General features: G+C 37.8%; 2 protein-coding genes across 6 annotated transcripts in view; one reads left to right on the top strand and one right to left on the bottom strand.

The window, feature by feature from the left end:
* The first annotated feature begins 5,603 nt into the window (after positions 1-5,603).
* Positions 5,604-25,938, top strand: MDM2 (MDM2 proto-oncogene). Of its 3 annotated transcripts, none has more exons than XM_062584299.1 (12): positions 5,604-5,698; positions 6,093-6,171; positions 6,339-6,411; positions 8,541-8,615; positions 8,989-9,122; positions 10,163-10,212; positions 11,571-11,638; positions 11,777-11,870; positions 14,435-14,595; positions 15,782-15,937; positions 17,738-17,815; positions 19,397-25,938. In XM_062584299.1, the coding sequence occupies exons 3-12, from the start codon at positions 6,343-6,345 to the stop codon at positions 19,964-19,966; spliced, it is 1,455 nt and encodes a 484-aa protein (XP_062440283.1). In that variant the 5' UTR covers positions 5,604-5,698; positions 6,093-6,171; positions 6,339-6,342; the 3' UTR covers positions 19,967-25,938. The 3 variants fall into 3 exon arrangements, with proteins under 3 accessions (XP_062440283.1, XP_062440291.1, XP_062440284.1); XM_062584307.1 differs by having other exon boundaries at positions 14,438-14,595; XM_062584300.1 differs by lacking the exon at positions 6,093-6,171.
* CPM (carboxypeptidase M) overlaps positions 25,400-27,996 on the bottom strand; it is a 33,796-nt gene continuing 31,199 nt past the window's right edge. For all 3 annotated transcript variants that reach the window (XM_062584320.1, XM_062584340.1, XM_062584331.1), the window contains one exon: positions 25,400-27,860. In XM_062584320.1, coding sequence (XP_062440304.1) covers positions 27,627-27,860 — 234 coding nt within the window. In that variant the 3' untranslated portion in view covers positions 25,400-27,626. The remainder of the gene's footprint in view (positions 27,861-27,996) is intronic.

The following is a 27,996-nucleotide window of genomic DNA, read 5'->3' on the forward strand; positions in this document are numbered from 1 at the left end:
TCTCAGCAAATCTACTTCCAAATACACATCCAAGCTGGTAACAAAGCTTCATAACATAATCTTGTTTATGATCACAAGAGATTCTTTGAGTGAAACTACTCAAACTAACCTTCAAGATTTCAAGTCCAGGCTAGCCTAGACACTAGATAATGACTTGAGTAATCACTCCAAACTATTTGTCTAGCTACTAGCATTGTTGTTTAATTGTGTATACTGCAAGCTAAGGCAAAGCTATGCTCTCAAAAGTAGAAACCAAATTAATACCAGCAAAAAAAGTGACTTTGTAATTCACAAGGAAAATCAATCTTACTAGTGAAAAGAATGTAAGAAAATACAGCCTATGCTAAAACTTTTTTCAGGAGTGGATAGCTCTTCCTGGTTGAAGGAAAACTATACTCCACTCAACAGAGCAGCAATAAAATATTAAATTGTGAAGTAGACCACAATAAGGTCTGCAAGGGAGGACATTATAGTGACTTAATGGTCCAAAATAAGCATTAGTATTCCTTGTATAAAAGGCAGCAAGAAAAGAAGCATGGGAGCATGCAGGAGAGAGAAGGACAAATGAATTAGCAAGGCTGGGACAATTCTAGGTCAGATGCATATGATCACGTCAGTGTGGTCAGATGCATAGAATGGATCTGAGGTAAAAAGCAGCTTGTGTAAAGTAACACCCTGCTGGGTTCTGTTGTTAGTAACAAACAGCTCAAATAATAGCCAGACAGTTAAAATCCAATTTTTATCTTCCCCTCCTCCAATCCAAACTACAGCCTGACAGCCTGGCTTTAGTAGTACTCTAAGGCCTGACTTCATCAGCAACTGTAGTTCTATCCATATAGGGCATCTCAGACAGGATTTGGACTGCATGCTATATTTGCTTACACCTCTCCTAGACCTGTGTTGTCCTTGAATACATTTCAGTGTTTCCTCAAGAGCTTTTGAAAGACACCTCAGTGTTTCACATGAATCCAATCAGCCTGTATATACTGCACCCACACCTGCCTTGGTGTGGACACTCCCTTGGACAGAAATGTGCTTTGTGCTAGACTAAATACTGCATTTGAATGATAATTGAACACTGAATTAAAAAACAAAAAAACAGTTTGCAACTGAAATAGTGTCATCCTACTTTGCTTAAACAAGGCACATGACCATCCTTAAACTGAGGCTTTCTCTGATCTAATTAAATACAATCAAGTACTCCTACAGAAGGCGAGATCACTGGATTAGTTCGTTTTCACAGCTACAGATTAGTATAGCAGGCAGCTGTCACAACCTAGCCACATACTTCACCGCCATTTAAGAGTAGGGGAAAAGCATGTTTTCTTACTCAATAATGTTCCCAAACAAAACTACTCAGAGTCAGAAGAGCTTTTTCTTGAGAATTTTCTCTTTGAATTCTTTAGTATCACTCCATGAGCTGCTTTCAAAAGCAAGGACTAAACAGAACACTACAGGAAAGAAAACATATCTTAATTCCATGTTAGATATTGAGCACTTCCAAGCAGAAGTTAAAGATAGTTGTTTCATATTTTTGCCAGTTGGCCTCCCTTTAGAAGGCATACACTATCGTTTTGGTTAATTTTGCTTTTGGCTGATTGAGCTGCTACTGAATATGAATCCGATTTGGTCTGACAGACTCCCAGTGTTTCCTAGACGCCATGAACATCTATTATTATGTCAACTAAACATAAGCAAAAAAGCTTCTGTCTTCTGATGTGGGATTATTCCAGCTCAAGGTGTTTTTGAAACAGCTTGTGCTTAACGCTTACTGGAACTCGTCTGTATGAGGAAGGTAAGAGCTCATTAATGACAATTAAATGAAACAGGAATGTCAACAAAACAACAAAAGTCTTTCTCTCATATTTATAAAAAGTGCACCAATCCACTGATTGGCATGTAGGGTCATGGCAAACTGAAACCCAGTGCTGAACCAGACAGTAGAAAGCCTTCTCAGGCTGTACATGCCCAGTTGTATTCAGCATCCCTTTCATTTTGCCCTTATATCTTGCTGTGCCCAAAAATCTGCAGCACATGATTGATCACAGCTTTGTGTCACACTAATAGAGATGTAGTCTAAGGCTTCGGAAATAATACATCAGCACAACGTATGGCCCCAGAATACTTCTTTTTTCTTTTTTTTCGGTCTGCGAAGAGCTGATAGGCAGTGTATGAGGTTAACTCATCTGACAGCCCTGAAGCAGCAAACAGCTTGTAGATCAGAACTGACAAACTCTGGCCATCCATCTATGCCACTCATCAGCATGTGGGAACTTTGGACCAGCCATTTCTTGTACGTGCTCTGTGTTGACTAGCCAGTGCCAGAAAAGAATAGATATGTTGCAATGGAAAAAAATACACACACACACACACGCATATATATATATATATATATATATATATGTATGTATGTATTTATATATGGTGAAGAACAGAAATCTGGTAGTGAAGTCTTTAATGGCCCATCCATCCTCTTGGGCTGGGCATCCCTGCAGCACAGCAATCCACCTTTCTTCTGGGATATATGCCTAGACCACACCTATTTCAGAAAAGAATTTAGCTTACAAACTCTGAACAATTAAATGTCCACAGTTAGAGTCTGAATTTATATTAAAAAGGGTCTCATATTATATTAGTTAACCATGATATACAGTGGGTATCTCCAGTTAAGGCAGTTGGGCTACATCTGATCCAGATATTTTCTGTATTGTTAGAAACAAATTATGCACATTGAAAACCCGCTGCAAATGGGGCTGCAGTGTAATGATGTCTCCTTTCTTTTTAGGACCTTGTAGTAGTGGCAAATTCATCTCTCAAAACTATACAAGCTTATTGTTTACCCTTTAAGGATCTATTATTTTATCTACAATACAGAACTTTTTTACAGAATTAGCATTCTAGAAAGGCACTCTCTCTATTCTATTTGTAGCAAAACCAGCATATAATACTTGCTTTCGTCTGAGAAATTTTGCCAAAGTGTACATTCTTCAGGGAAGTTCATAGAGTTGCATCTGCCCTTAATTTAAGACAAACCACTGTTTCAGACAGAATGTTTCAGCATTCACTGAAAGATTATTTGAGAACACTGAATTTTATCCCTGGAAAGGAATACTGACCTGTCTTCATATGTATTTTATGAAAAGTCAACCTAGAAGTAAAAATAAATATGCAGAGCTAAAATGCAATCATTTTGGAAGGTATATTATAAGAGATGCATAATCTAAATAAATACTGACTTCAGTCAATTTGCACTTGTTTTTAGAATCTGATCTCTATTCAGTGTGGTCAGGTGGTCATCTTGAGTACCATTTTTTCCCAATAAAATATTTTAACTATGCTTATCCAGCATTATCAAGCATAGGAAAACAACTGTACACATTGATGAAATAGCATATGCTATATTAGTGACAAATAGGACAAAAGTGGTGCAGTGTCACATGTCACAAAATATCCTCCTATCTCTTTAACCAAGCACAGGCAACATATTTTACTTACTCTCAGCTCCCCTTAACTTGGGATTAGTGTGTCTGAGAAAAGAGATAAGATTGTCCTCAAAGGCTAATAAAAATTCTGAACAAAAAACTGTTTTTCTCTAGCAGTTAATGAGTTGGTAAGGGAAAATTGTGAAAGAATCACAATTTAACTACAAATTGATTAGTCACAAGATGCTGTTGTCTGAGAAGAGGAAAAAGAAAGTCATAGCTACCAGCTTGTTAGGTCTTGGACTATGCCAATGTAGAAAACTTACTGCTAATTTAAAAATCATTTTAATTAATTTCTACGCAGCCTGAACAAAATGATACTACTCTTAAGACAAGGTTCAATAATGTGACACATTTTTGGAAGAGCTATACAGATACTCTGAATTTTGCCTCAGTAAGGTAAAATGCATTTTGTATAGGAATTGAATACTTCACCTGCCACATCAAGACAAGACTGAACTTTGGTAATATTGCTGTTCAACATTAAATCCTTGTGTAGTCATCCAGTTCTACATTATTGCATTTTTCTGAAAAAAAAATATTATTTTGTAGTGATCAAGCTAGCTAGCTAAGGATCTCAGTAGATTTGGTTGCCAGCTGGAAATCTTAAGCTGCATCTTACTTTGTCAATGGCAGGAGATCGCACTCAGGAAAAGACATTTCTGTGCCTTGAAACGCTGGTGATAACAGAAAGTAAACACGTTTTCAGAATTCTGACAGCTTCTCAGATGTCACTCACTAGACCTTGAGCTTTATGCTTTAGAGGGATAACAAGCTGTCCTGAAAATCTGTCATCACACAAATGTCTAGATTTAAACTATTTCTGGAATTTTCATAAGGTCACACCATTGCTGAAAAATCTATATTTGGCCAATGGACAAGTCCAGGCAGTTATCCATTGCTTGTTTGGACAAGTTAGTTGTCATGGAAAATTAGCGTTACTGAGTTGTAGAACATAGTGCTCACTCCGCTACAGAATATCTTTAAACATTATCTGCAGCACTCATGTTCCTTAACAACTGTTTTCATTGCTCAAATATAAATTTAAAATGCCGCCATGGCCAAAGTTTAAATCTGAGAATCGGAAAACAGACTAAGACTGAAAACAAACTAGTTAGTTCCAGGAAGTGTAGATGCCAGAAATTAATTAACAGTCAAAATAACATACTTCTAAATACACTGCACTTAAAAGATTACTGAATGGCAGATGAGAGGAACATAGTTCACAGATTGTCCAGTTCTCTTTGGATGGGGCAGAATTTTCTACTGCTTCCTCTCCCAAGCATCAGTGAAAAAAACAAGTTTATCCAAAGAGCATAAATGAAGCTTGAAGATCAAACTCCTACCCAAAGATATCATTGTCTATTCAGGCAGGAAACACATATTCTGTTACTTAATTTACGTGGATTGTAAGAGCCTCTGCCAAAATTAACCTCGAAAAAAGTTGACCCAGCCAAGCTTTCTGTTGTCAACACATGCTGAAGCTGGACTACAAAAAGTCAGGGTTGCTATCAGAGTGCTTAGGGTTAATAAGTGCTCTCAGTGTGATGTTTCAAAGCTGGAATTGGTGAAGTCCGGGGGAAGAGGCCTCCCATCGGGGGGGGGGGGGTGCGCGGCCTTGTACCTCGCGCTGCAGGAGCCGGGCTGAGCCCCGAAAGTGCTGATGGGGAACTCAGTCCAAGGGGAACTCAGAGGGATGTTGCACTTCTGCCTGCAAGCGAGGCTTTATTTATTTATTTATAGTAGAAGAGAGGCGCTGCGAGGGAAGATCAGGCTCATTCAGGCTTGTTACCACCAAGCAGCTCTGCTCTTCCAGCTCTTGTCTCCCCAGTGCTTACATGTTTTATTTGTTTACTAAAACCCTGGGGTCTGGGGGAGAGGCCGTCACCCGAAACACTGTCTCCGTACCTCCCCCCCGGCGACAGGCAGGCAGGCAGGCCGCGGCCCGGGCCCCGGCTCCCCGCCGCCGCCGCGGCCTCCCCGTGCGAGCGGGCTTTTCCTCAAGCGCGTGCGCTCGGCCGTTGGCGGCGCGCGGCGGCCGTTGGCGGCGCGGCCGGGCAGAGCCCCGTGGCCGCGAGGGGGCGCTAGCGGCGGCTGCGGGCCGCGCGGCGCGGCGGGGAAAATGGCGGCGCTGGGTGGGAGCCGCGCTGCAGCGCGGTAGAGCCCTCGGCCGTCCAGCCGCCGCCGGCCGGGCAGCGGAGCGGGCGCGGCTGGTGGTGCGTGTTCAGGGCCCCGCTCGCTCGGGGGCAGGGGCTGAGGGGCCGCCCGGAGCTCGCTGGCGGCGCGGCGGCCCGGGCGCTGGGGGAGGGGAGGCTGAAGCGCGGCGGCGCAGCTCGGGCGCGGCGCGGAGGCGAGCCCTGCGGCTTCCTGCTCGCGGGGGGGAAGAGCGGCCGAGTGTGCGGGGGGGGGGGGGGGGGGGGGGAAGGCGGGGTGCGCGGAGACCGGGCTGCTTCTCCACACCGCCCCCCCGTTGCCGCGGCCGCGGTGAGTCAGCGGCGCCCTGCCCGCCCCCCGCGGTGACTCGGCACCGCCGCCGCTCCGGGTCATGCTCAGGCATGTCGCGCCGTGGCCGGCGGAGGAGCTAAGCCCCGACTTGCCTTCCCTTGGCAGCGCTATATAAGCGGCGGCCCAGCTCGGCCCAGCTACCCGCCGCCGGAGCCCGGCGGGTGGGTAGGACGAGGCGGCCCAGGTGAGTGGGCCCCGTCGGGGTGGCGGCGGAGCGCGGCGCCTTGCCGTGGCCGTTGCGGGGCGCCGCGGCGCCCTTCGGGGCCTCTGCGCCCTTCGGGGCCTCTGCGCGAGGGGGAGCCCGCGCTGTGCCGCCGCGATACATGTTCGGGGTCGTTCTCTTAACTGCAGGCAAATGTGCAATACCAAGATGTCCTCCCTTACGGACGCCTCTTCTGTCACCGTTTCGGAGCAAGAGGCCCTGGTCAGTAGCTCTGTAAGACGCGCGAGGTTTTCCTGCTTTTTGCAAAAATTTTATCCGCTAATTAAGCGGGGCTGCTTCGCTCAGGAGCGATGCTTAGAGAAAAGCCAGGAAGCCCAGTGAAGATGCACTGTCTTTGGTCCTGTACTTGTGAAGTAAATCTTTCTTATTCGTAGGTGAGAGTTGAGGGTGGCGGTTTAGGTCCTGGAGAACTTTGATGTTCAGCTTATTTCTTCAAATTAAAAGGGCCATAAGATTTGATCCTGCTAAATGCTTCGTGGTAGAAAATGTTACAGGTGTCGTAACTGAAGAGTTGTGGAAGATCTTTGTGCAAAGCATGTATTGCTTGTGTAAAAAAAAAAAAAAAAAAAAAAAAAAGTGAATTCATCTTACTATTATAACTGTGGATTTTTGATTTTGGCATTTCACTTTCTACTGTCTTGGAATTTGTAAGCAAATTGTAGTAAGAATCTTTATTTAAGGTTTTACACATCCAGGCCTTCCATGATAAAGTGACAGTTATGCTGCGCTGGCTTTGTACATAAATTTTCCTTAGAATGGAATTGGCCTGCGTGTTATACCTGAGATGTGTGAGAGTTTATAAAAAATGGCATGATGTACAATGAGGATTTAACTAAATTGTTTTTTGTAGAAGGATAAAACTTAAAAGTGTAAATTGATAGCAGAGCTTTCAAAAAGCCAAATTGCAAGATAGTAGACTGTGGTTCTTTTTTTTAATGTATTTTAAAAATCACCCTAATGTGTATGTGAAGCTATGATATGCAGTCAGGTCTGTGCGGAAGAACTTCTTGCTTGCAGCAGTTGGGAGAGGACTTGGGGTAAAAGAATCTCAGCCCATGCATCTAGTGTGGAATCAGAGATCTGAAACTGTGACTTACTTTACTATGTTGTCTTTACTACTTTATTAAGCTAGTGTTTGTTTCCTTTATGAAACTGCAGTATATCCTGCATTCTCTAAATAGTTCTAGCATTTACAAAGGGTGAATAGACATGTAGCATTGTTCACATGCTTGTTTTTTTCCTTATGTGTGATTCTTGCAACTAACTGCTTGTTAATGCACTAAGACTTCATACTGGTTTTTAGCAGATACTTGAATATAGGGAAGCCCCCCACCCCTGTTAGGCATTTACTCTTTGCTTCATGGTATTTTATTCAGGCTTTCTTGCACAATGTTTTTGTAATAGGCTCTTTTTCTTATTTTAGAGAATGTGTTTAATTAATTATCAGCTGTTCTTGGAATGTTCTTGATGTTGTTAAAGTGTCAGGACTAGAACATACTGTGCTGGGAACTTTCAGACCTGGCTCCGCAGGCATTTTCTTGGTAGTTGTGCCAGCCCCTGCAGCTTGTCCTTATCTCCTGCACTATACTAGCACAGCTGTTTGTGGAGCAGTGCAGTGACTGGGATCAGGACACTGCTCTGGCCAGGAGAAAAAAGAGGGGGAAAGTAATTCTGACTCTAGCTCTCTATCTTGGAAATTGTTCATGGAATGGCCACAAAAATAACGCTGCTGGCACTTGCTCTGCAAGGCAGCGTATTGTAAAAGTAAGAATGATTGAAGGCTGATGGAAAGGGCAAGGGCTACTTTTCCTCACTAAGAAAAGCCTAAGCAGCCATGATGCCAAATGTAAACCGTAGCCTCCAACTGTCATGGGAGGAGAATAGGAGTTCGACTCCAGATCGACTGGAGTTCTGCTTTGTCCATTGCACTCTGGACCTCACAGTTCGTGAGACCTCACAGTTTGTCCCAAAGGTCCATCTGCCTTCCTGCCTCCTCTCTGAAGTCACTGTAGTGACCAAAGGTGTGAAGTTGAATTCCCCAGGGCCCAGCCCTGTTCCAGTGCAATCGGCAAAACAATCTTGTAGCTCAAGTCAAGGAGCCCACTGAAAGATCAGGGTTCAGGCTAAGATGTACCGTGTATGAGAAGCTTGGGTTTGTGGTGTTTTCTTTTTAATTTCTAGCTTTGCAAAGGCAAAAACTTGGATAGGGATAGGTTTTCATGGAGTTGTGTGTTTGTATATCAGATAAATACAGAAGGAAGCACTCATCCGTATAAATAATATTTATTGAATAACCTGCTGCAGACTCTTCTTTTTTCTTTCCACTGCAGGTTAAGCCAAAGCCATTATTGTTGAAGTTGTTGAAGTTAGCAGGAGCAGAAAAAGACACTTTTACTATGAAGGAGGTGAGAACTTTTAACCATCAAAGATGGATTACAGTAAATGAAGATAGAGTCTTCTTTTGTTCTGGGTGAATGGGAGGGAGTAGTTTATGGCTTGGGTAGGAAGTACTGAGTCAGGACATTGTTTTTAACTCTCCTGCTGACTTGTTAGACTGCCTTGAGCAAGTTTCTCAAACTCTAGACTGTAGTTTCTGACTGTCTTTAGAAGAGCAGGGTGTTTGGTGAGCCATAGATGAACATTGCAATTCAAAGGGAGTTTCAGGCAGTCAATATGAGAAGAGCAAACATGCCAATGAATGTAATATCTTTTCTTACATACATTTGCTGTTACAAGTTTGAGTGTATTTAATGTCTGTATATTTTATTTATTTTACAGGTAATATTCTATCTTGGCCAATATATTATGTCTAAGCAATTATATGATGAGAAACAGCAGCATATTGTGCACTGTGCAAATGATCTCCTTGGAGATTTATTTGGAGTACCAAGCTTTTCAGTAAAAGAACACAGGTAAAATGGCATGCTTTTCTGAGAGTCTAGTTGGGAACTAATGTAGGGCGTAATTAATATGTATGGCATATTTAGTTCTGTATACCTTGAAAGATTTTTAGCTGTCTTTTATAGTTAATCACCTGGTCTGATCTTTTTCTCCTATTTCTTTCCCCCCTTTTTTTTATTTTTAATTGGAAATTTACTGAACTGATATTTGTTGGTTGTGAACACAAACTTCAGATAGTCTTTAAGTTTGAAAGGCGTACGGTTGCCTCAGACACTGAATTTTGAGAGTTTTCCCATTTCATTTGTAATGTAACAGCTCCAAAGGGATTCCAGAAACATGCAAAATTGGACTCCTGACTTCACAACCTGTGTATGAAGGAGGCCATCTAGGTTTTAAATTAACAGCAGATAATGGTTGTATTTAATTCCAGTATGTTATCTTACCCAATAATCATGCCTTACTCCAGCACAAAGCTACAGTATTTTTAGCCTTTCTTTTAAACAGGTTACCTTGGTGCAGTGCTTACATACCTGCTCTTCTGAGTCTTAAGATAAATGGCAGTTTAATGCAAGTTTACTTGTCTTACAAGACCTGTAAAAATTGTTCGTTCCAAGTTCTAGCAAGAACAATTTTCAATCAGTGCTAGAGCTCAAAATCGCTGGGTTTTTTTTTTTTTTTTTTTTTTAAGGAACTTCTTGTCAAATCATTTTAACGAGAGTTACGATCTTCTATTTCCTGGCTTTTGAAGTGAATTTGAAAGATAAAGCATTTTGAAATTTATTGAGGTGAATAAACTCTCTTCTCTTTCTTCAGAAACAGAGAAAGAGGACTCTCTTGTTTGGGCTTTGTTTTCACAAGCGAAATAAAGCTGAAAACTTGGAACAGCTGTTTACCACATCCCTCACAGAAATTGGCATACTTTTTGAGGCCATTTCTGATTATCACACTAAAAATAATTAATTCTAACATGAATCTCTTTAGGTAAATGTGCAGAGTATGTATGAACTCTACAGTAACTAACTTAAAACATCTCTTTTTATCCCCATCTAAGGAGAGTATATTCAATGATATCCAGAAATCTGGTAGCAATCAATCAACAAGGTAAGCTAGTTTTGGAGAGCCCTTTTTTTTTTTTTTTTTTTTTTTTGGGGGGGGGTGGTAAAGAAATAGGGAAGATACAGATGCCTATGATAATGCATCATGCATGTAGTGGTCAGGTAACATCTGCCTTTCTATGATGAGCTATTTGAGTTTACACAGCACTGCCCAGAGTGACTGCAAGTAAAAACAAATCAAACCAAACACTTTTTTTCTGGAAATAAAATTCAGTCTGAATTACATTTTGGTAATTTTGTGGGACATAAACCAGAGCAGGCATAGTCAGTGCTGAATGCAAATGGGACTGAATTCAAAAATTTAATTGTTTGACTGCTTGTATTTCTTACAAATCAATTTTTAAAATGATCTTGAAGGGTTTAGGACCAAAAATGAGCTGCTTGAGCTTGTGCCAACAGTGAAGTCAGGGTAAACATCTTTGATTTTTTTTTCCTCTACTTTTTAGTATTCTGTTTTCATGTTCAAAACTGAATGTGGAATATATTTAGACATAAGCTCAGGTACATTAGCTAAATTGAGTCATCTTTAAAAAGTCTGTATACTTAAATAAATAAATAATTGGTAACTCCATAAATGGAGAATTGTTACACACATTCTTTTCTGGATTATAAAAATGCTCAGTATACCTGTAATTTTGGAGTAATATAAGAAGCAAGTAAACGAAGAACAGAGGCCATTTTTTGAATTCCTTATAAATCCATATTAAGATTCTCTTTGCTTCTGAATCTTCTTAAAGGTAAGTGCTCCAGTACTCACTGGGGAAGATGGTCTTTATTGGACCTTACTGTTATGTTTGAAATACTTAAGCTAGCTCTGCCTATTTTTGGGAGGGGAAGATACTTGATTATTTCTGGGTCTGTGCTGGCAGTAAGTCAACAAAAGCCAGTTTTTCTTCCACTATTTAATATACTTTAAAATTGATGTTTCCTATAAGGTGATAGCTAGTAAAATGTACTTTGGAGAGGAGAAAGTGTAAAAACATTACCTACCTACGTTCTTCTGTCTCTACAGAACCTTATCTAATGCATCTCCTTCATCTGTAGGCATTTATAATATAATTTGGACTTACTTTGCAGTTGGGATTTCTTCTTCCTCCCTCCTTTTCCATTTTCATAATGTTACAGGTGAAGTACTGGAGATACTTGAAAAGAAAGGAGTGGAGCTGTTTGTTCCATTGTTTAAAAAAATGTATGGATTGTAAGTTCTGATTAGAAACTTACTTTGTCAATAATGTGCGGTTAACTTCTCTCTCTTGCTCTTACTATAATCTTTTATTTATTTTTTTAAAACCTGAGATTACCTTTTTCTGCTGTATCGTACTACGGTTTTGGATTTTTTTTCAGATGCAACGCTTGTTAACACACCTGAGGATGATGCCAGATTTCAGCTTGAAACAGAAAATGTTTTAAAGGTGATCTTTCAATTTGGTATATTCTCAGATGTGAAATTAGTTAAGTTTCACACTCTAGTGTCAATGGTTTAGACACGGTTAGAATAATCTAATCTTTTGTATTCATGCTTATGCTTATTCTGTATTTCTTTTAATCAGGAATCCATGCAAGAGTTAGAAGAGAAGCAGACTTCACCAAACTTAACTTCTCGACCAGCAACATCATCTAGGAGGAGAACACACAGTGAATCTGGTATGAGCAGATATGTGACACAGAGTTTTCAACAGCATGTTCGCTTAGGGGGAAGAAAATGTTGCCTTGCTGGTTTTGAAAGATGGTGACAAATACTATTGTTTTTTCTCTGCTTATCTTAAAGAAAATATTCAGTCTGATAGATTACAGGATTCTTAGCATTGCTCCAGTATTGTCTTACAGTTCAGCTCTTAGAACTATTAGTAAGATGACAGAAGAACCTGTTCCACAGATCTGTTCAAGTGATGTGAAGAAGGTTATCAGTTCTCTCACTTCATGATGAGAACACGTTTGTTTATGAATAGGCTGATATAATCAAATTCATTTCACTTCCCTCTGTAGATCACAAGATTTAAAGTTTTTGTTGCACTCCAAAAGAAGTTAGCGCTGGATTTTAGTTGGTTACACAGAAGTGAAAGCTGTTATGTTTTAATTTCACTGGATGATATTGGATATATATGGGTTCCTGACATTTGTAAAGCACTTAAAACAAAAAACAAACAAACAAACAAACAAGTCTGGCCACTTCTTACTTCTCTCCACCTTTGTGGTTAATTAATAATTATTGACAAATGTATTTTTCAAATCTGGAGTGTCCATTCTGATAATTAACAAAGAAGCTGGTCTACATAAACCTGTATAACTTTAAATTTCTCAATGCAAGTGTTCTCTACATTCCAGCTTACCTATTACTTTTCAGTTTCTCACATCAGTTTGTTTCATTGCTTGCTTTATTAGCTCATGACTTGATACTTGTGATCACCTGGGCAATGGTTAGATCTTCTTTTTCTGAAGTTGCTCAGAAATGTTTTTCAGTTCCTCAATTTTTGTGTAGTATTTTTTTTTTGTATTCCTCGTGGGCGGTTGTAGTATTAGACAGCCCAAAAAACTGTACTGCATTGCTAAGCGGTTTGCACTAGATTAAAAGAACATTTCAATGTTGTAACTAAAACTGATGAAAGGATGGAAATTCGTAGTTAAAAATCATAACCTGTAATATTTAGGCACGACCCAGAGTACATAAGGTCCTGTGTTGTGCTTACTTATTGTAGGTTTGATTGTTAACTCTGTCTTTGCATCCGTTTATTAGTTTGTTACAGCCTTAAAAGTTCTTTTAATGTAGTGTTTTTATATACACTTTTTTTCTAATTTATAGGAAATCTTCCTTTTAAACCACTATTCTTGTTAAATTGGGATGGTAGCGGCTCCTTTGGAGCCGCTTACATAGTGTATAGAAACCTTGTGGTGATACAGTATCAGTACAGCATGGAGCCATGACATCTTAATGAGGACAACGATGGACAGGAGCAACCGTTGGGCCTGGGGGCACCAAATTTGGTGGGGCTCTCAGGGCGGAAAAAGAAAAGAGAGGGGCTGAGCCAAGAAGCACCAAGGGAAAGTAAGAGAAGTCTCAAAGTATGTACAAGTGTTTTGTTCTCTTTTCTTTTAAAATGAAAAATTCAAGACTTGGAGACTCATGGATTGTCAGGATGTATTTTTACAAGGCAAGGGAGAAGTTGGGCAATAGAGGGTGTGTGCAGAAGGCACCTGTAGGGGGCAGCAGGCTCTTACCAAAGTCTGTTGAACCAGTTTGTCAGTCCTCGAAAGTTTCACTCCACTGCCCTTGCTACATACTGACTTTGCAATGCTTCTTAAGCAAACTTGTTTCTTATCAAACTCTGTAAATACCAGTGGAGCTGAATTTTGACTTATTTACCCCTAAAATTCTGTCCCCCTACTCCTCCTCATGCTATAAAGTGTTTTACAATGTAATGTACTTAGAAAACATTGCTTTTTTGCCTTCAAATTAAAGTTATTTAATATGCACAGCTCAAAGCAACACTTGCATAGTTCAATTTTTACATAGTATGTTAGTCCTGAAGATTTTCTTCTTAGTGTGTGGTCAAACTCAATCATTTAAGGATTTGTTACAAAATCCTTTTGAGTAAATACTATAACATGTAGTGCAACTATTAACTGGTAGATTTTTTGAAGTATCTGGAACTTACACCTGAATTTATCTTCCTAGCATGCAATCCTTTGTATGTTTTGACCTGAGAGCTAGTTGTCTTGTCTCCCTCCAAATTCTGGAAGGGGCTAATAAGCCCTCTGGAAGTACCATTCTCTATGTTGACTGCAGGGGGAGCTAGGACAATTAGGATCTTAACTGATTTTCTTAAAGTTAGGAGGGGTTTAACTTAAGTGCTTTGTGTGAAATGGGGTTAAAAAAAAAAGAAAAGAAACCTTCCAACTTCTCAGTTACTGTATTTGCTAAATATAGAAGCTGCAATTTACAAGCTGTACTGATGGGACAAGCAGGGAAAACCAGCCCCTGAAATACTGGTTTCTTGAATGTGTTCCACATTCCTCATGCTTTTCAGTGTTACTGTGCCTTCTTAAAACTAGATTTTGGTGCCTTTTTACTTTTTTCCATAAAATAGTACTGAAGAAGAGCTTTCTTCAACTCGTAAATAAGTAAATTACATTTTAAGCTGCTTTAAAGAACAACCAAAACTGCACACTCAGATGTTTTTGAATTAATAAAAATTCTTTAATATGCCCAGAAGAAAATTCTTCAGATGATCCACATAGTGACAGAAGAAAACGACACAAGTCAGACAGCATTTCGTTGACATTTGATGAAAGTCTCTCATGGTGTGTAGTCAGTGGACTGTGCCGTGAAAGAAGCAATAGCAGTGATTCAACAGATTCTCCTTCCATTCCTGTAAGTAAAAAAATGCTTTTTGTGGTACAGATTTTGCAGATAGCACAGCTGTAGATGTTTATCTTAGAATCTCATATTGGTAACTGAAACCAGCAGCGTCTTTAGTGGCGTCTGAGAATTGGGGCCGGGAAAAGAAAAGGAATTGAAAGAGAAGTTGGTCTATGTGTGCGGAATAAGGTCTTTCATATTTTTTGATATGAAATATGAACTCTGAATGTTCATAAAGAAAGACAAGCAAATCATAGACTCATGGAATGGTAAGGTTGGAAGGGGCCCCGACAGGACCTCCGGAGATCTAGTCCAACACTCAGCATAGCCCATATGGTGATTGAACCCATGAGCTTGGCATTAGCAGCACCATGCTCTAACCAACTGAGCTAAACCTGCCCCCAAATAGATTATTATTCGTTGCTGTAGTATTATCAAAGTGCAAAATCTGTTCTGTATTTTAAAATCAGTACTTTCTTAAATTGACGAAGAAAAGTAGTCATAGGTGTACTATGACTTAGAACAGTATCTAGCTCTGAGCAAGTTGTAATTATAGTACAACTTTGAGAACTGTATGTTAACCAAAGTTTAAGTTTTAAAAAGTGCCCTGATGATATGCTGCATTGGTATGGTATTGCCTAGCCCTTTTTGGCTTCTTTTATTATTTTCAGCAGACACTGAGACAAAATATCTGTGGCTAAGATAAGTAATGGAAAGCTAAATTAATTGTATTCCTCGTCAAATAATAGTATTTTGAATTGACAGAGCTAATATTGTAACTTCACTTTTTGCTACTTGATAATTGTTTAATTGCTGTCTCAAATTAAAGAACATCATGAAAGTTAAAAAGACAAGTAGATGAGAATAGAGAATTTAATGATACAGAGCTAAAAACATCATCTTGCATATGTTCTCATGCTTTTTAGGAGAACTTTTGGGAAATAGAAGAGTCAGTCTTTAAGCTTAAATATAAGCTGACTGCTGCTTCTATCACAAAGCTGACAAAAAGCTTTCAGATCTTATTATTTTACTGAGATACAACCAGTATGTCTCATAAAAGATGTCTGTCTAACAGCAGCTCTTTTCATTTCTTCCATGGCTAACTGAACTGTATAGTTCAATTTTTTTAAGAGCCGTCTTAACAGAAATGAGATACAGATAGTGAGGCTGAATGTATATTTTCTTTCTCTTTATTCAGGATCTTGATGCCAGTTCACTAAGTGAAAACTCTGATTGGTTTGACCACAGTTCCGTTTCAGACCAGTTCAGTGTAGAGTTTGAAGTTGAGTCTATTTATTCAGAAGATTATAGCCACAATGAGGAAGGACAGGAGCTCACAGATGAAGATGATGAGGTATTTATTTGCATTTTTTGATTTGTGGGTGAGAGGGGGAAGGAAAATTACATGAATACTTCATGTTAAGCAGTAATTCTTCAGACTTAATTCAGGAGTACATATGCTATATGACAACTGCATCCAGTCATTTATTGTATCAAGTTATGTGCCTGTGCAGGTGGACCACAATTACATGGCCATCAGCGCGGTGTCCAGAACTGTGCTGAAGCATTCTGCAGGTTTTGAGACAGACCCTGGTAGTCCAGAGGAGTCTGTCCATCTTAAACATCACTCCCTAACAGCTGGAGTCAGGAGCGTAATGTATGCTTGAGTCTAATCTCACATTTTTAATTACAAGAGTATTAATTTGGAAAATATGTTGAGCTTAACTCTGGACACTGAATGAGAACTTCCCTAGTAACTTTTTGCAGAGAGATACTTGTAAATTACTTGCCTCCATGAATCTAAATGTTTTAAAGAGATATGCTGAATACAATTTTAGAAATTTCCATTAGGAGACAGTAACATATTAAAACTCTAGTTCCCATCTCTTCAAGAGATTGAGGTGTCTGTAGTGTCAGGATTGAAGTGGGAAATTATTTTTTCTGGATCATTTTCCGCTGTTTCAGTGAGCTGTATTAGCTTATGGCAAGATGAGGTAAGCACCAAAGGCAGAATCGGTCAGGGACATACATGATGATGGTACCTGGGAGTGGAAGAATGGAACTGTTTGTACTTGTTTACAGGGGCTTAGAGTGCTGCAGAGCTTTACCCTGGGATAAGACAGTGATTTGGAGGGGGAAAGGATCAAGATTTTGGTTTTGTTGCCTTAACAGTAGTGTTAAAAGAGAGTGTTCCTTGTTGCTAAATTTTTCACTCACAGTTAACATGAACTATATGAGAAAGCTGTCCATTTTATCTGCCTAGTTGATGTGTATCAAACTGTGTGTCGCAAGTGTGAACAGAATTTTTTTCCAAATCTAACTATCAGATTTTTATCAAGAGTTACTTTCTAGCCTTTATTGATTAAATGTAATAGATTTGGTATTAAAAGTAGTTAACAGAAAATCAGATTTTTAAAATGAATTCCAAAAGAGTGCTTCAGCACTTTCAATGCCTTTTCTTTTCTTTTCTTTTCTTTTTCCTTTTTCTTTTTCCTTTTTCTTTTTCCTTTTTCTTTTTCCTTTTTCTTTTTCCTTTTTCTTTTTCCTTTTTCTTTTTCCTTTTTCTTTTTCCTTTTTCTTTTTCCTTTTTCTTTTTCCTTTTTCTTTTTCCTTTTTCTTTTTCCTTTTTCTTTTTCCTTTTTCTTTTTCCTTTTTCTTTTTTCTTTTTTCTTTTTCCTTTTTCTTTTTTCTTTTCCTTTTTCTTTTTTCTTTTTCCTTTTTCTTTTTTCTTTTCCTTTTTCTTTTTTCTTTTCCTTTTTCTTTTTTCTTTTCCTTTTTCTTTTTTCTTTTCCTTTTTCTTTTTTCTTTTCCTTTTTCTTTTTTCTTTTCCTTTTTCTTTTTTCTTTTCCTTTTTCTTTTTTCTTTTCCTTTTTCTTTTTTCTTTTCCTTTTTCTTTTTTCTTTTCCTTTTTCTTTTTTCTTTTCCTTTTTCTTTTTTCTTTTCCTTTTTCTTTTTTCTTTTCCTTTTTCTTTTTTCTTTTCCTTTTTCTTTTTTCTTTTCCTTTTTCTTTTTTCTTTTCCTTTTTCTTTTTTCTTTTCCTTTTTCTTTTTTCTTTTCCTTTTTCTTTTTTCTTTTCCTTTTTCTTTTTTCTTTTCCTTTTTCTTTTTTCTTTTCCTTTTTCTTTTTTCTTTTCCTTTTTCTTTTTTCTTTTCAGGTATATCAGTTGACTATTTATCAAGATGAAGAAAGTGATGCTGATTCATTTGATGAAGATCCAGAGATTTCTCTAGCTGTGAGTAAATCCGTGATTTGCAAAGCATTGTAAATTGGGTGAATGGACAGAGCAGGTCACAGCTTATAGGGAAGACCTGTGGTACTCATGATTTTTAAATGCTAAATTAGCTTTTTTTTTCTGGCATACTTGAAGATTCCAAGCTTTAATTATCAACATGTGAGTATTAAGGAGCATGAATAGTTTTAAAAAAATAAGTTTAAAAATAAGTTTCTTGATCTGTTTTGGAAAAACAAACCTACAGTTTCACTAGTGTAGTGGAAAAAAATTACGTAGAGCCTAAGGTTGAATTGTGCAAAATGCAAAGGAAATATTCTTTCAAATATTATGTATATTTAGAAAGCTTTTATTATAAATCAGTGTATCTTGTTTTATTGTCCATCCTAAAAGAAGGAATCAGTAATATAGAGATGTGAAGGCAAATATTTCTGAAGTTGTGTTTTCAGAACAGTACTGTAAAATCAGTAGGTTTTGAGGCTTTTAAAATTCTGTAAGATGGTTCTTGATTGTGGGAAGAAATGCAGGCCTATAGTATTTGGAGCAAAATATATAGACAGCTATAAATAAAATATATCAGAGATATTAAAACCCCAGTTTTTAAAATAAGGTATTTTGTGTCTTGAAGGGTAGCTGGAGTTCTTTTTAAATGTAATAATGTAATGTTGAATATTTTAAAGGTCTGTCTAGAATTAAAAAAAAAAAATACGTATACTTCAATTTATAGTTGCTTTTCACTGTCAAAGCTTGAATAAAGCTGTAGAGCAAAACTATTTGAAATCTTCCAGTCCCTTGATGCTCTGTAGGACTCAACTATGTGTGTAAAATGGAGGGCCAGACACCATTTGAAAACATAGTGCTCCTTATGTATGGAAAAATATATCCATTCATTATTATTAGGATTTAAAGTTGATGTCTTAAGCTTTTGATGCTGCTGATGTTATTCAGGACTCAAACCAAAAAAACCCAAAGCCTTCTAAATCAGGGATTTTGTTCTTTTTTCCTCTACAGAGTGCATTAATTCTAAAGAGGGTCTTTTTTAAAAAAGGCATTTTGAATGGGATGGAAGGTCTCTTTTCCATGCAGCCTGTGGGGTAAACTCTGAGACAGTGATTGAACTCTTTAAAATGGCTGATGTTTTCTACTCTGCTGTTTTCTACTGCTGTCTCAGAGTGCCCTCACCTGGCCATTCGACAGACCAACATCCTTCTGGCTGTTACCCCTTGAAATAAACATGCACCAACCAGCAACGACTTAGCGTCCTTCAGGTTAGAGGCAATCCTTCTGATTGGAGTGTTGCTAGTCATTTGAAAACCAGTTAGAAATATTAATAAAAATTTTCTCTACCTCTATTTTTATTTCATATGTTTACTTTGAAGAAGGAAGAAAATCAGAGTCTTTTAAAGACTAGATAGACTATTCTATTCTAGACTCTCAAGCTGGGATCAAACACCGAGTGGAATTTTAAAGCTATAAACAAGTTGATAGTTCAAGATGACTTACTATTTTGGCAGTAATAAATTCTTTGTAATCTCTAAATAGTTCCAAGTAGTTTTAACTCTTTCAATCTTTACTTCATTAAAGGATTATTGGAAGTGTGCTGAATGTAGTGAAATGAATCCTCCGCTTCCACGACATTGCCACAGATGTTGGGCCCTTCGTGAGGACTGGCTTCCAGATGAAAAGAGTAATAAATCCGAAAAAAGCAAATTAGAAAGTTCTTTGCACCTGGAGTCTGAAGAAGGTTTTGATGTTCCTGACTGCAAGAAAGTGAAAATGACTGAAGATAAAGAACCAGCTTTGGAGGAAAATGATGATAAAGCAGTACAAATTTGTGAGTCCCAGGAAAGTGAAGAGTATTCTCAGCCATCTACATCTAGCAGCATGTTTTGTAGCAGTCAGGAGGACTTTAAGGAACCTGAGAAGAGAGAAGTGCAGGACAAAGAGGAAAGTATGGAATCGAGTCTGCCTATCACCAGCATAGAGCCCTGTGTCATATGTCAAAGCAGACCTAAAAATGGCTGCATAGTACATGGCAAAACAGGACATCTTATGTCATGTTTTACATGCGCGAGAAAACTTAAGAAGAGGAACAAACCCTGTCCGGTGTGCAGACAGCCCATACAGATGATTGTGCTAACTTACTTTAGTTAGAAGGATGCTGAGTGCAAAGGAGCAAAAAGAACTTCACAGACTGGTACAGCAATTAAGAGAGTAAGAAACTATTTTTATATACTTACCGAAATATTAATATTTTGGATGCCTTTACATTTGATGTGGAAGGTGATTGCTGAAATAAATATTGCACTGGAATTGATAGAGTTTAGCCTAATATTCATTAGTCAATTTGAAGATTTTAAATCCTTCTAAATAGAAGTACCCATTTCCTGTAAAACATCTGTCTTTCTATGTGTTCTATGTTGCAAACAAGTTAGTAACATTTGAATTACTGAATTAAATACACACATTAAAAATGAATTTAGTGGTTATGAGAGGTGATACAATTTTGAAGAGTTTGTTGATGGCAATTCCTCTTCTTAAGAAAATACAAGACTCTCTAGATTCCAGTGTCTGTTGTCTGGTGAAGACACTGAGCAAAAATTAGAACTCCAAATAAGTCAGTAAAATAAATAAGATCTTATCTCCTTCACTCCCAAGACTTACATTCCTCCCAGTAGTCAAATTATGGGGAAAATCTTTTAGAGAGTTAAGAAATAAGGGAAGATGAGATAGAAAATCATTTAAGGATTTGGAAATAGACTAGGAAAGTGTCTTTTATTTTTATAACTTGCGTTGTAAACTTCAGTGTTGTGTGTATGTGTCCCAAGCTTTAAATTCAGTCATACGTTTACCTCTTAAACATCCTGAGAAATAGGCTCTCAAAATATTTTGTGAAATTTGTGGTCTGTGCTGTACTGTTGATTTATTTTAGCAGAGTGTATAAGACTTGAAACAGGCAAGTAAAATGAAGAATTGTCTATATAATAAGTTGCCCAAATTATGTAATATTGAGGGAGACTCGTATTTTTTCTGCAGTGGTTTTTGCCTTCAGCAGTGTGTCATACAGCTTGAGCACTACATTTACTTGAATAAAAATAAAAAAAAAAATCCACCTCTAGTAGAAACAAATTGTCTAGTTCTATTTCAGGTAGATATTTTTAGGTTAAGTAGTCTTACTTACCTTATTTTTATCTGTATCACAAGGATTTTTAAAATCTTTTGCCAAGTTTTTGACTAATTTAAATCTTCAGAGACCTTAATATGAAAATTTGTCACAATTTGATCTGACACTTACAGCTTTTAACTTTTTCCTCCTCACTGTAGTTGTCAGATTTTTGTGAAATGTATCTGTTTGTTTATTAAGAAGTTTACTTTCTGTGCTGCCTTCATAGAAGGTAACGTGAGTGTGTATTTGCTAAAATATCTTCAGGATGTGGTTAGATTAGGTTTGAATTGTTCTTAGATGGGTAGTTTCTGTACCCATGAGTGAGTTTGGTTTTTTTTTGCCTTTGGAAAACGATATTTAAGAAAAGAGTAGCACGTTTGAGTAGCTTTTTAATTTTAGAGGTGGTCACTGGTAGTCTGTCAAATAGAGAGAATGGCAGATGAGTAGTTTTTGAGTCAAGGGAGTTCCGTGTATGGAGATGTAACCCCAAATGCAGAAGTTGTATGATTTTTCCCATCCTGCAAGCCTAAGTTAAATAGCATCCTTAACTTAAAATACTAGTATAGAACAGTTAATGCCCGTGTACTAGTACAAAGACTTACTGTGTAACTGCTTTAGTGTCAGAACTGAAATAGTTATACTAGTATAAAGTAGCTGTAAGTCAGGAGCAAAACTAACCTGAATACAAGGAAGAACCAAGGCAAATGACAAAGAAAGCAACTAAAAGCTATACAATACAAACTTGTTAAAAACTTGGTTATTATTTTCCTGCAAAGAAATTCTGTGATGCATAAAGACTGAGTTACCTGGGTATTTTTTTGTTGTTTTTTTATAGTTAAAATTATTTTTGCAAAATGCAACTAAAAGAAGATTGTTGCCTCCAAAGTTTAACTATAATTTATTTTAACTAAACAAAATATAAAACCCAATTGTAATTGTCTCTTCAAATTCTTACATGCAAATTTCTGCTTTTTACAATTTGTAATGTGACAGCAGGTAGTTGGAAGTTCTTAAAGTTATAACTTAAAGGCTTTGGTCAAGAATAACCTTTCATGCTGGGCTTTGATAATCCTTTAGTCTGATATAGGAAAAATCCTTTGGGCTGTCACTGGTATGCATGCTTTGTATTTATTGGTCAAAAAATGTTGTAGATAGCCTCATTGAAATGAAATTGTGATGAAAGATGTACTAAAGCTTCAGTAGGTTACAGCACTTCCGTGAAACTGTTCTATTGCAACAGGACAGATCTTTGCATTTTCAGGCAGTGATGCTTCTAACAAACGGTTACCTGCCTTAATTCCTGGCTGCTTTCTGTTTGTTTTTCTTATGTTACGTGATAAAGTATAGCGAAGCTTGCAAAGGCTCTTCCTCCGCACCCACAGATCAGAACCAAACAGCGGTCATATCTTGCCTGGAACCTGCAGCTGAGAGAGAGAGTTGAAAAGCTGTATGCTCAGGAAGAGCGTTGATAAAATGGGGAGTGTGCTAAGGAAACTTTATCCGTTACACACACTCTTGTGTCTTCAGCTTTTCTGGTTTGATACCTTCTCTACAGTCACTGGAATTGCTGTGTAACTACTGTCATGGCAGAGCAGCTGTTGTTATTTAATTCCTATTGGAACAAATTGTAGCATCCCACTCCAGATGTCCTCTTACAACCCCTTGAGTTATCTTCATCACTGGGGGGGAGGGGAACACTCACAAAAAAGCATGTATGGTCAACATATCAGTGTAGTAATCCCTGTTATTCACAATTACTTTGCTTTTGAATTTCCTTTCAATAACATTTCATCTCCCCTAAAGCCACCTGCCTTGACAGAAGGTAAAATGGGAGCATACAACATAATAATTTTTCCCTGTTATGATCTAAAAGTTTACTTCCTTAGCATTTCTTCTGTGGGGAATAGCCATGGAAATAACCTCTACTCCATACAATAATGAGGAAATGGGAAATTCAGGTTTCTGCATGCTTGGATAAACCATTGTGGCAGACTGGCTCTTTGTTCTGAATTGTGGGTTTTGGCATAATAATTTTTAACACTTTCTGGTAAGTGTCAGATGGCTTTATTCAAAACTTGCTTTACAAATGAAGAAGTGATGAGTAGCAGCATCTTGCCCAGTTCTGTGAAGAAGCTGGCAGGCAGGTGAGAGCTCCTCTAGGCGCCTGTGGGAGCAGTGTGTGCATCTGTGTGACAGAAGTGCTGAGGACCAGGACCCTGATTCAGAGCAGGTGTTCAGGCGCTTAGTTGTAACAGATGGAAATTTTTGAATCTGGCTCTGTTAAATCACTTTGACCTGCGCTTGGACCTCTGGAAATATAGGCGGAAGAAATGCCAGAAGGATTAATGGCAATGAGCCTTGTATTTATCTTTTTTTTTTTTTTCTTCAGATTAAACAATTATCTTTCCTTGAGTAGTAGTCAAAATGAGCACAGAAGTTCACACTTGTACTAGAGAGCTTAGATTGTTATTTAATACCACAGACATTTTAACCTTTAATTTATTGCAGTTTGTACATACTCCTGTGCACATGATTAGTGTTCGGAGCTTTAATTTATTGAATTAGCCTATTGGTACCTGTATGTACATAAATGTGTGTATGTTGTAAATCACAGTTACAAGAAGAATATTTAAGTAATTGTTGCATTAAAAATAAAAAGGCAGATATATTGCAAACTAAGAGGGGTATAAGAATATTTATGTCTTGGTTTTCCTTTTTTCCTTCTCTTAATACAACTAATGAGGTACAACTATGTAAGATTTATTAAATGGCAGTAGAGACGGATGGTGGTACAACATTAATGTAGTGCAAATATTTTGGTGCTGTTTTCCTTTGGAATGCTTTTGCATCTCTGAGTACAACCAAGAAGCTTGCTGACTACTTCGCTGCTCTAGTAACATGGGAAGTCCTTATCTGGAAGATGTGGTGGCAAGAGGAGAGGATTCAAGTTTGATTTGTTTCTGGTGATAATTTCTTTTGCCCTTGACTGTGTGACTAAGAAGGTTAAGGGAATGGCCAGATACTAACAAAATTTGAAAGTATACAATTATTTTCAGTTATTATCTTAACCTATTCGTTCTGCACTTCAGGCAGACAATATTCATATACAAATACTACCAAAAATGAGTCACTCTCTTTTATAAAGTACAGTAAAACCACTTGCTGATTACATTATGAAAAAGTCATATTTAGATTTTATCATTGAAATTCAACTCCTGAACCAAGAAAGCTACGTGTGGAGTACCTGACAGAAGCCAAAATTATTTCGTTCCAGTGTGTCTAACATTTCTCAAAAAGTCTAGAAATACTGAATATCGAAATGCTTGAGTCTTTAATACTGAGTCTTCACTTCAAATTTTCTGAACTCTGCTGCTTTTATCCTTTAAAAATGTTGCACAGCTGAAATGTAGGTAGCTGGGTCGCTGATTCTATTTAATACTGACTGCAGGGATTACATTGTTGTTGCCCTGCACCTGTGGAGTGTTGCCTATTAGTATCATTAATTAGCAGGCTGGGACAAGTATGTGCCCTGCGGCACTCCACAGGAGGCTGTGGCTGCCACTTGAGTGAGCAGGTTGATTTAGAAAGGATAAAAGTTTACATAGCTCTGTTGATGAAAGGTTTTGCATTTATTTTTGACCATTTTTTGTTCCATTTTATCACTGAGTTCCATTTTTTTGTAAACTTGTTTAAATGTCACTGGCTCTTAAACTTCTGTTTGGTTGAGGCTAAATGCAAAAGACTCAGATTTTTCCCCTTTAAGTCTAATACGAAGGAAATCAATTCTCATACTTACAGAAAGCATCAACAAGAATAATTGTTTTAAGAAAACCCTGTTATTACAGGAAAGAGATCAGAAAATTACTAGAAGCACGGTGAAGTGAATAAACAGCAGTTGTGCAGGGTGAAAAACTCTTCCCTCTCTTAATCTAAAGTTGCCAAAGGGCGTAACTTCAGAAGTTGAATTTTTAACTTCACTTAGCATTTTAAAACAGTTAATGTGTGATTGGGCAGCAGTTATCCTAGGAAGACAGATGGGTTTTTGCATCTTCAGTCAGCTTAAAAAGGGGTATTTGCTGCTGTGGTACTTCCCTACGCAGTATGTGCAAGTGATGCCCAGAAAGGCACGATTCGTACCTGGTCGACGTTTATTTGCTGTTCTCCTTGGATTATTCACAATACAGGCAGGTAGATTCAGACTTTGGATTCCTGGCTCCTGCGTAAGGTCTGAGTCTCACTTTTTTTCTTTCTTTCCCCTTTTTTTTTTTTTAAGTTACGTTGTAGTTTATAGGTGTTGCAAAAATGTAAATAAAAAACAAAAAAACTATCTTAACAAGGGTCAGAACTTACTAAAAATGTAAAGTTGTTGCTTTTAGCTGCTGTATGCTTTTTATTTTTAATTACTACAAGCACAACACAAATTTCAAGCAAATGCATCTTTGAAGTATTTATTGTACCTGTAAAATTTATTGGTTAAATTGTGTTATCACCCGTTTTTTGTAAACCTTGTTTAAATTAAACACCATGGTTTTGAAGGACAGCTCATATTTTTACACAGTTACTGGAAGTCTGCATGATGATTACATAAATCCTGAAATACCAAAATAGTTTTTCCAAAAGCAGTCCTGCATTGTTTTCTGAGTACACATAGTAGACTGATTATTAAACACTGTTTAATAATGAATTTAAGTAACTATGCAATTTTGCTACTATACAGATGTACACATACATGTTTATGGCTTATCATTTTGCATACCTTCTAGAGAGCCCTTACAGCTGGTGTACACTGAGTAACCATTAAAGTTAAAATATCCGCTTAAACTGCACAGACTACATTCCCTTTAAGAGAAGAATTTTCATGTGCATTTCATTTATGTCTTTTGGTTTTAAGGTTTTCCTTTTCTGAGGAAAGTAAACATTGTTATGTTTAAAAGCTTTAAATAAAGATTCTTTATATATACTTGGTTTTATTTCTTTTAAGTAAGTAGATTATTTCATTTTTTGTGTTTTTGCTGCTGTACTTTCACACAGATTTTTTTTAATCGTGTGAAATAACACGCAGGCTCTTCCTAACTTTGCTCAGCAGTGAGTCCCCTGTCGTCTCACAGAATTTGTGCTTTGGGGGGATTTTGAACTGAAGGGAGCTGTAGCTCCGTTTTGCTTTAAGTGGTAGAATGAGAACCAAGTGTAGGGAAGACAGTAGTGCCTAACTGTTTAGTTCTCTAAAGAGAACAAAAAAGGGTGTTTTGTTACACTGCAGGCCTCATTCTGAACTTAATTTCTGTTTCTTTCTTTCTTTTTTTTCTTTCTCTCTCTCTCTCTCTCTTTTTTTTTTTTTTTTTTTTTTTTTTAACAATTTCATGTGCTGCACAGGATCTAGCAAACTGGCAGACCTGTGGTTAACACCAGTGCACGGGCGCAGTCGGTATGGTTTTGTGTGAGACAGGGGTACCCTTTCAGTAAAGATGGTACTGTCAGAAGGGCTCTCTTTACATCTTAACTGCTTACTGCTTTCCTAGATTTTTTTTTTCCTTTTTAAGTAAGTTAGTTAGTTTTCCTAAGAAACTTACCAACAGCTAGTTTTAAAATGAACACACAGGAGCTACTCCCCACCTGTCTTTTTTTTTTTTTTTTTTTGAGGTTATTGGCCAGTTTCAAAGTGCCCTAAAAACGAAGTTGCAGATGAGACAAAAGGAACCTTCTGCTAATGCTCCATGCAGTACACTGCAGCGCCTGGAATGCCGCTCGTTCACGCAGCCGTTACTGAACGCAGCCTTTGAATGTGCTCCATGCTGAAGCGTGCCGTGTTCTTTCCTCATCTGTTACACATAGGCCAAACAGCACAAGAACAGGGCTGTGCCGTATACAGAAAAGCAAAGAAGCCACAGAAATCACTAAAATCATTACTCGGAAATTTTCAATTACAGGCCTGCTCCACGCTAGATTAAGCAAAGAATGGCTTAAATCAACTTTGTGAAGCTGTAGATGGCTGTTTCCATAGTGTTTTCAACAGTTCTGGCTCAGAGGAACAAAGCTTTCAGCGAGCCGGACTGGCGTTACCCTGCCCGTAGCAGCGCCCTTTGGAACACTGCTTGCGCTTTACTTTGGTCTGGTTTTACAACTGTTACTGATCTTTGGACTTCGTTTCAGCCCCGTTAGTCTCATCTGCATAGATAAGAAAGAATGTGCTTACTTACAAATGTCATTCCCCATTTAGATCGGTGGCTTTATTATGAGAAATTGGGATTAAGCTAATTGCTTACAGCGGTGTAGGCATATCATTACCTGTTGGCTCAATGATGAGACTGAGCTTGTATGAAACATTTGCAGTACAACCCTGTACTTTTTTGAATTCAAATTCTTCAAAATTAATCTATACTTTCCACATTGACATTCTACAATATCTATCTCAATAAGCTATACAATAAGTCTTCAGATTAAAATATTTATGTAGAAAAATATGAGTCTGTTATAATTAAAGTAAAACATTTGATTGTCTAGCCAGTATTTTATCAAATACAATAAACACGATTTAAAATCTGAGAATTTCATTTATAAAACATACATTCTTTTGCATATACAATTCTTTAAAGCCACAGTTTTGCAGGAAGACATGGATTTTTTTGCCTTGCCTTGTCATGCTTGCCTTTATTTAAAAATCACAAGCATAATGGTCATTAAAACGAAGATATGTAAAGTTGGTTTTCCTGCTGCTGAAGCATGTTCAAGCTCTTGGTAGAGAGGAGTTTTAGGACATGAAGAAGCTCTTGTTCTGACAGAGACTTCTGAGAAAGAGAAGTCATATTTTAAAGCACTGAAGTTATCAGTGTTGTTGGTTATTTCCACTGTCTTCAGCATTGATTTAAATCCTGGTACCGTAGCCTAGGAACAAAAAGGAAAGATTTCTTACTTGGTTTTAAATGTTAATTTCAGGTGTGTAAAAATCATTGTCTAATGTGTTGCTTTAAACATGTTTGACCTATTAAAAAAGTGTCCTGAACCTAGATTAAGCTACAGA

The sequence above is a fragment of the Rhea pennata genome, chromosome 1 (assembly GCF_028389875.1).
Source record: "Rhea pennata isolate bPtePen1 chromosome 1, bPtePen1.pri, whole genome shotgun sequence".
NCBI classification, from domain to species: Eukaryota; Metazoa; Chordata; class Aves; order Rheiformes; family Rheidae; genus Rhea; species Rhea pennata.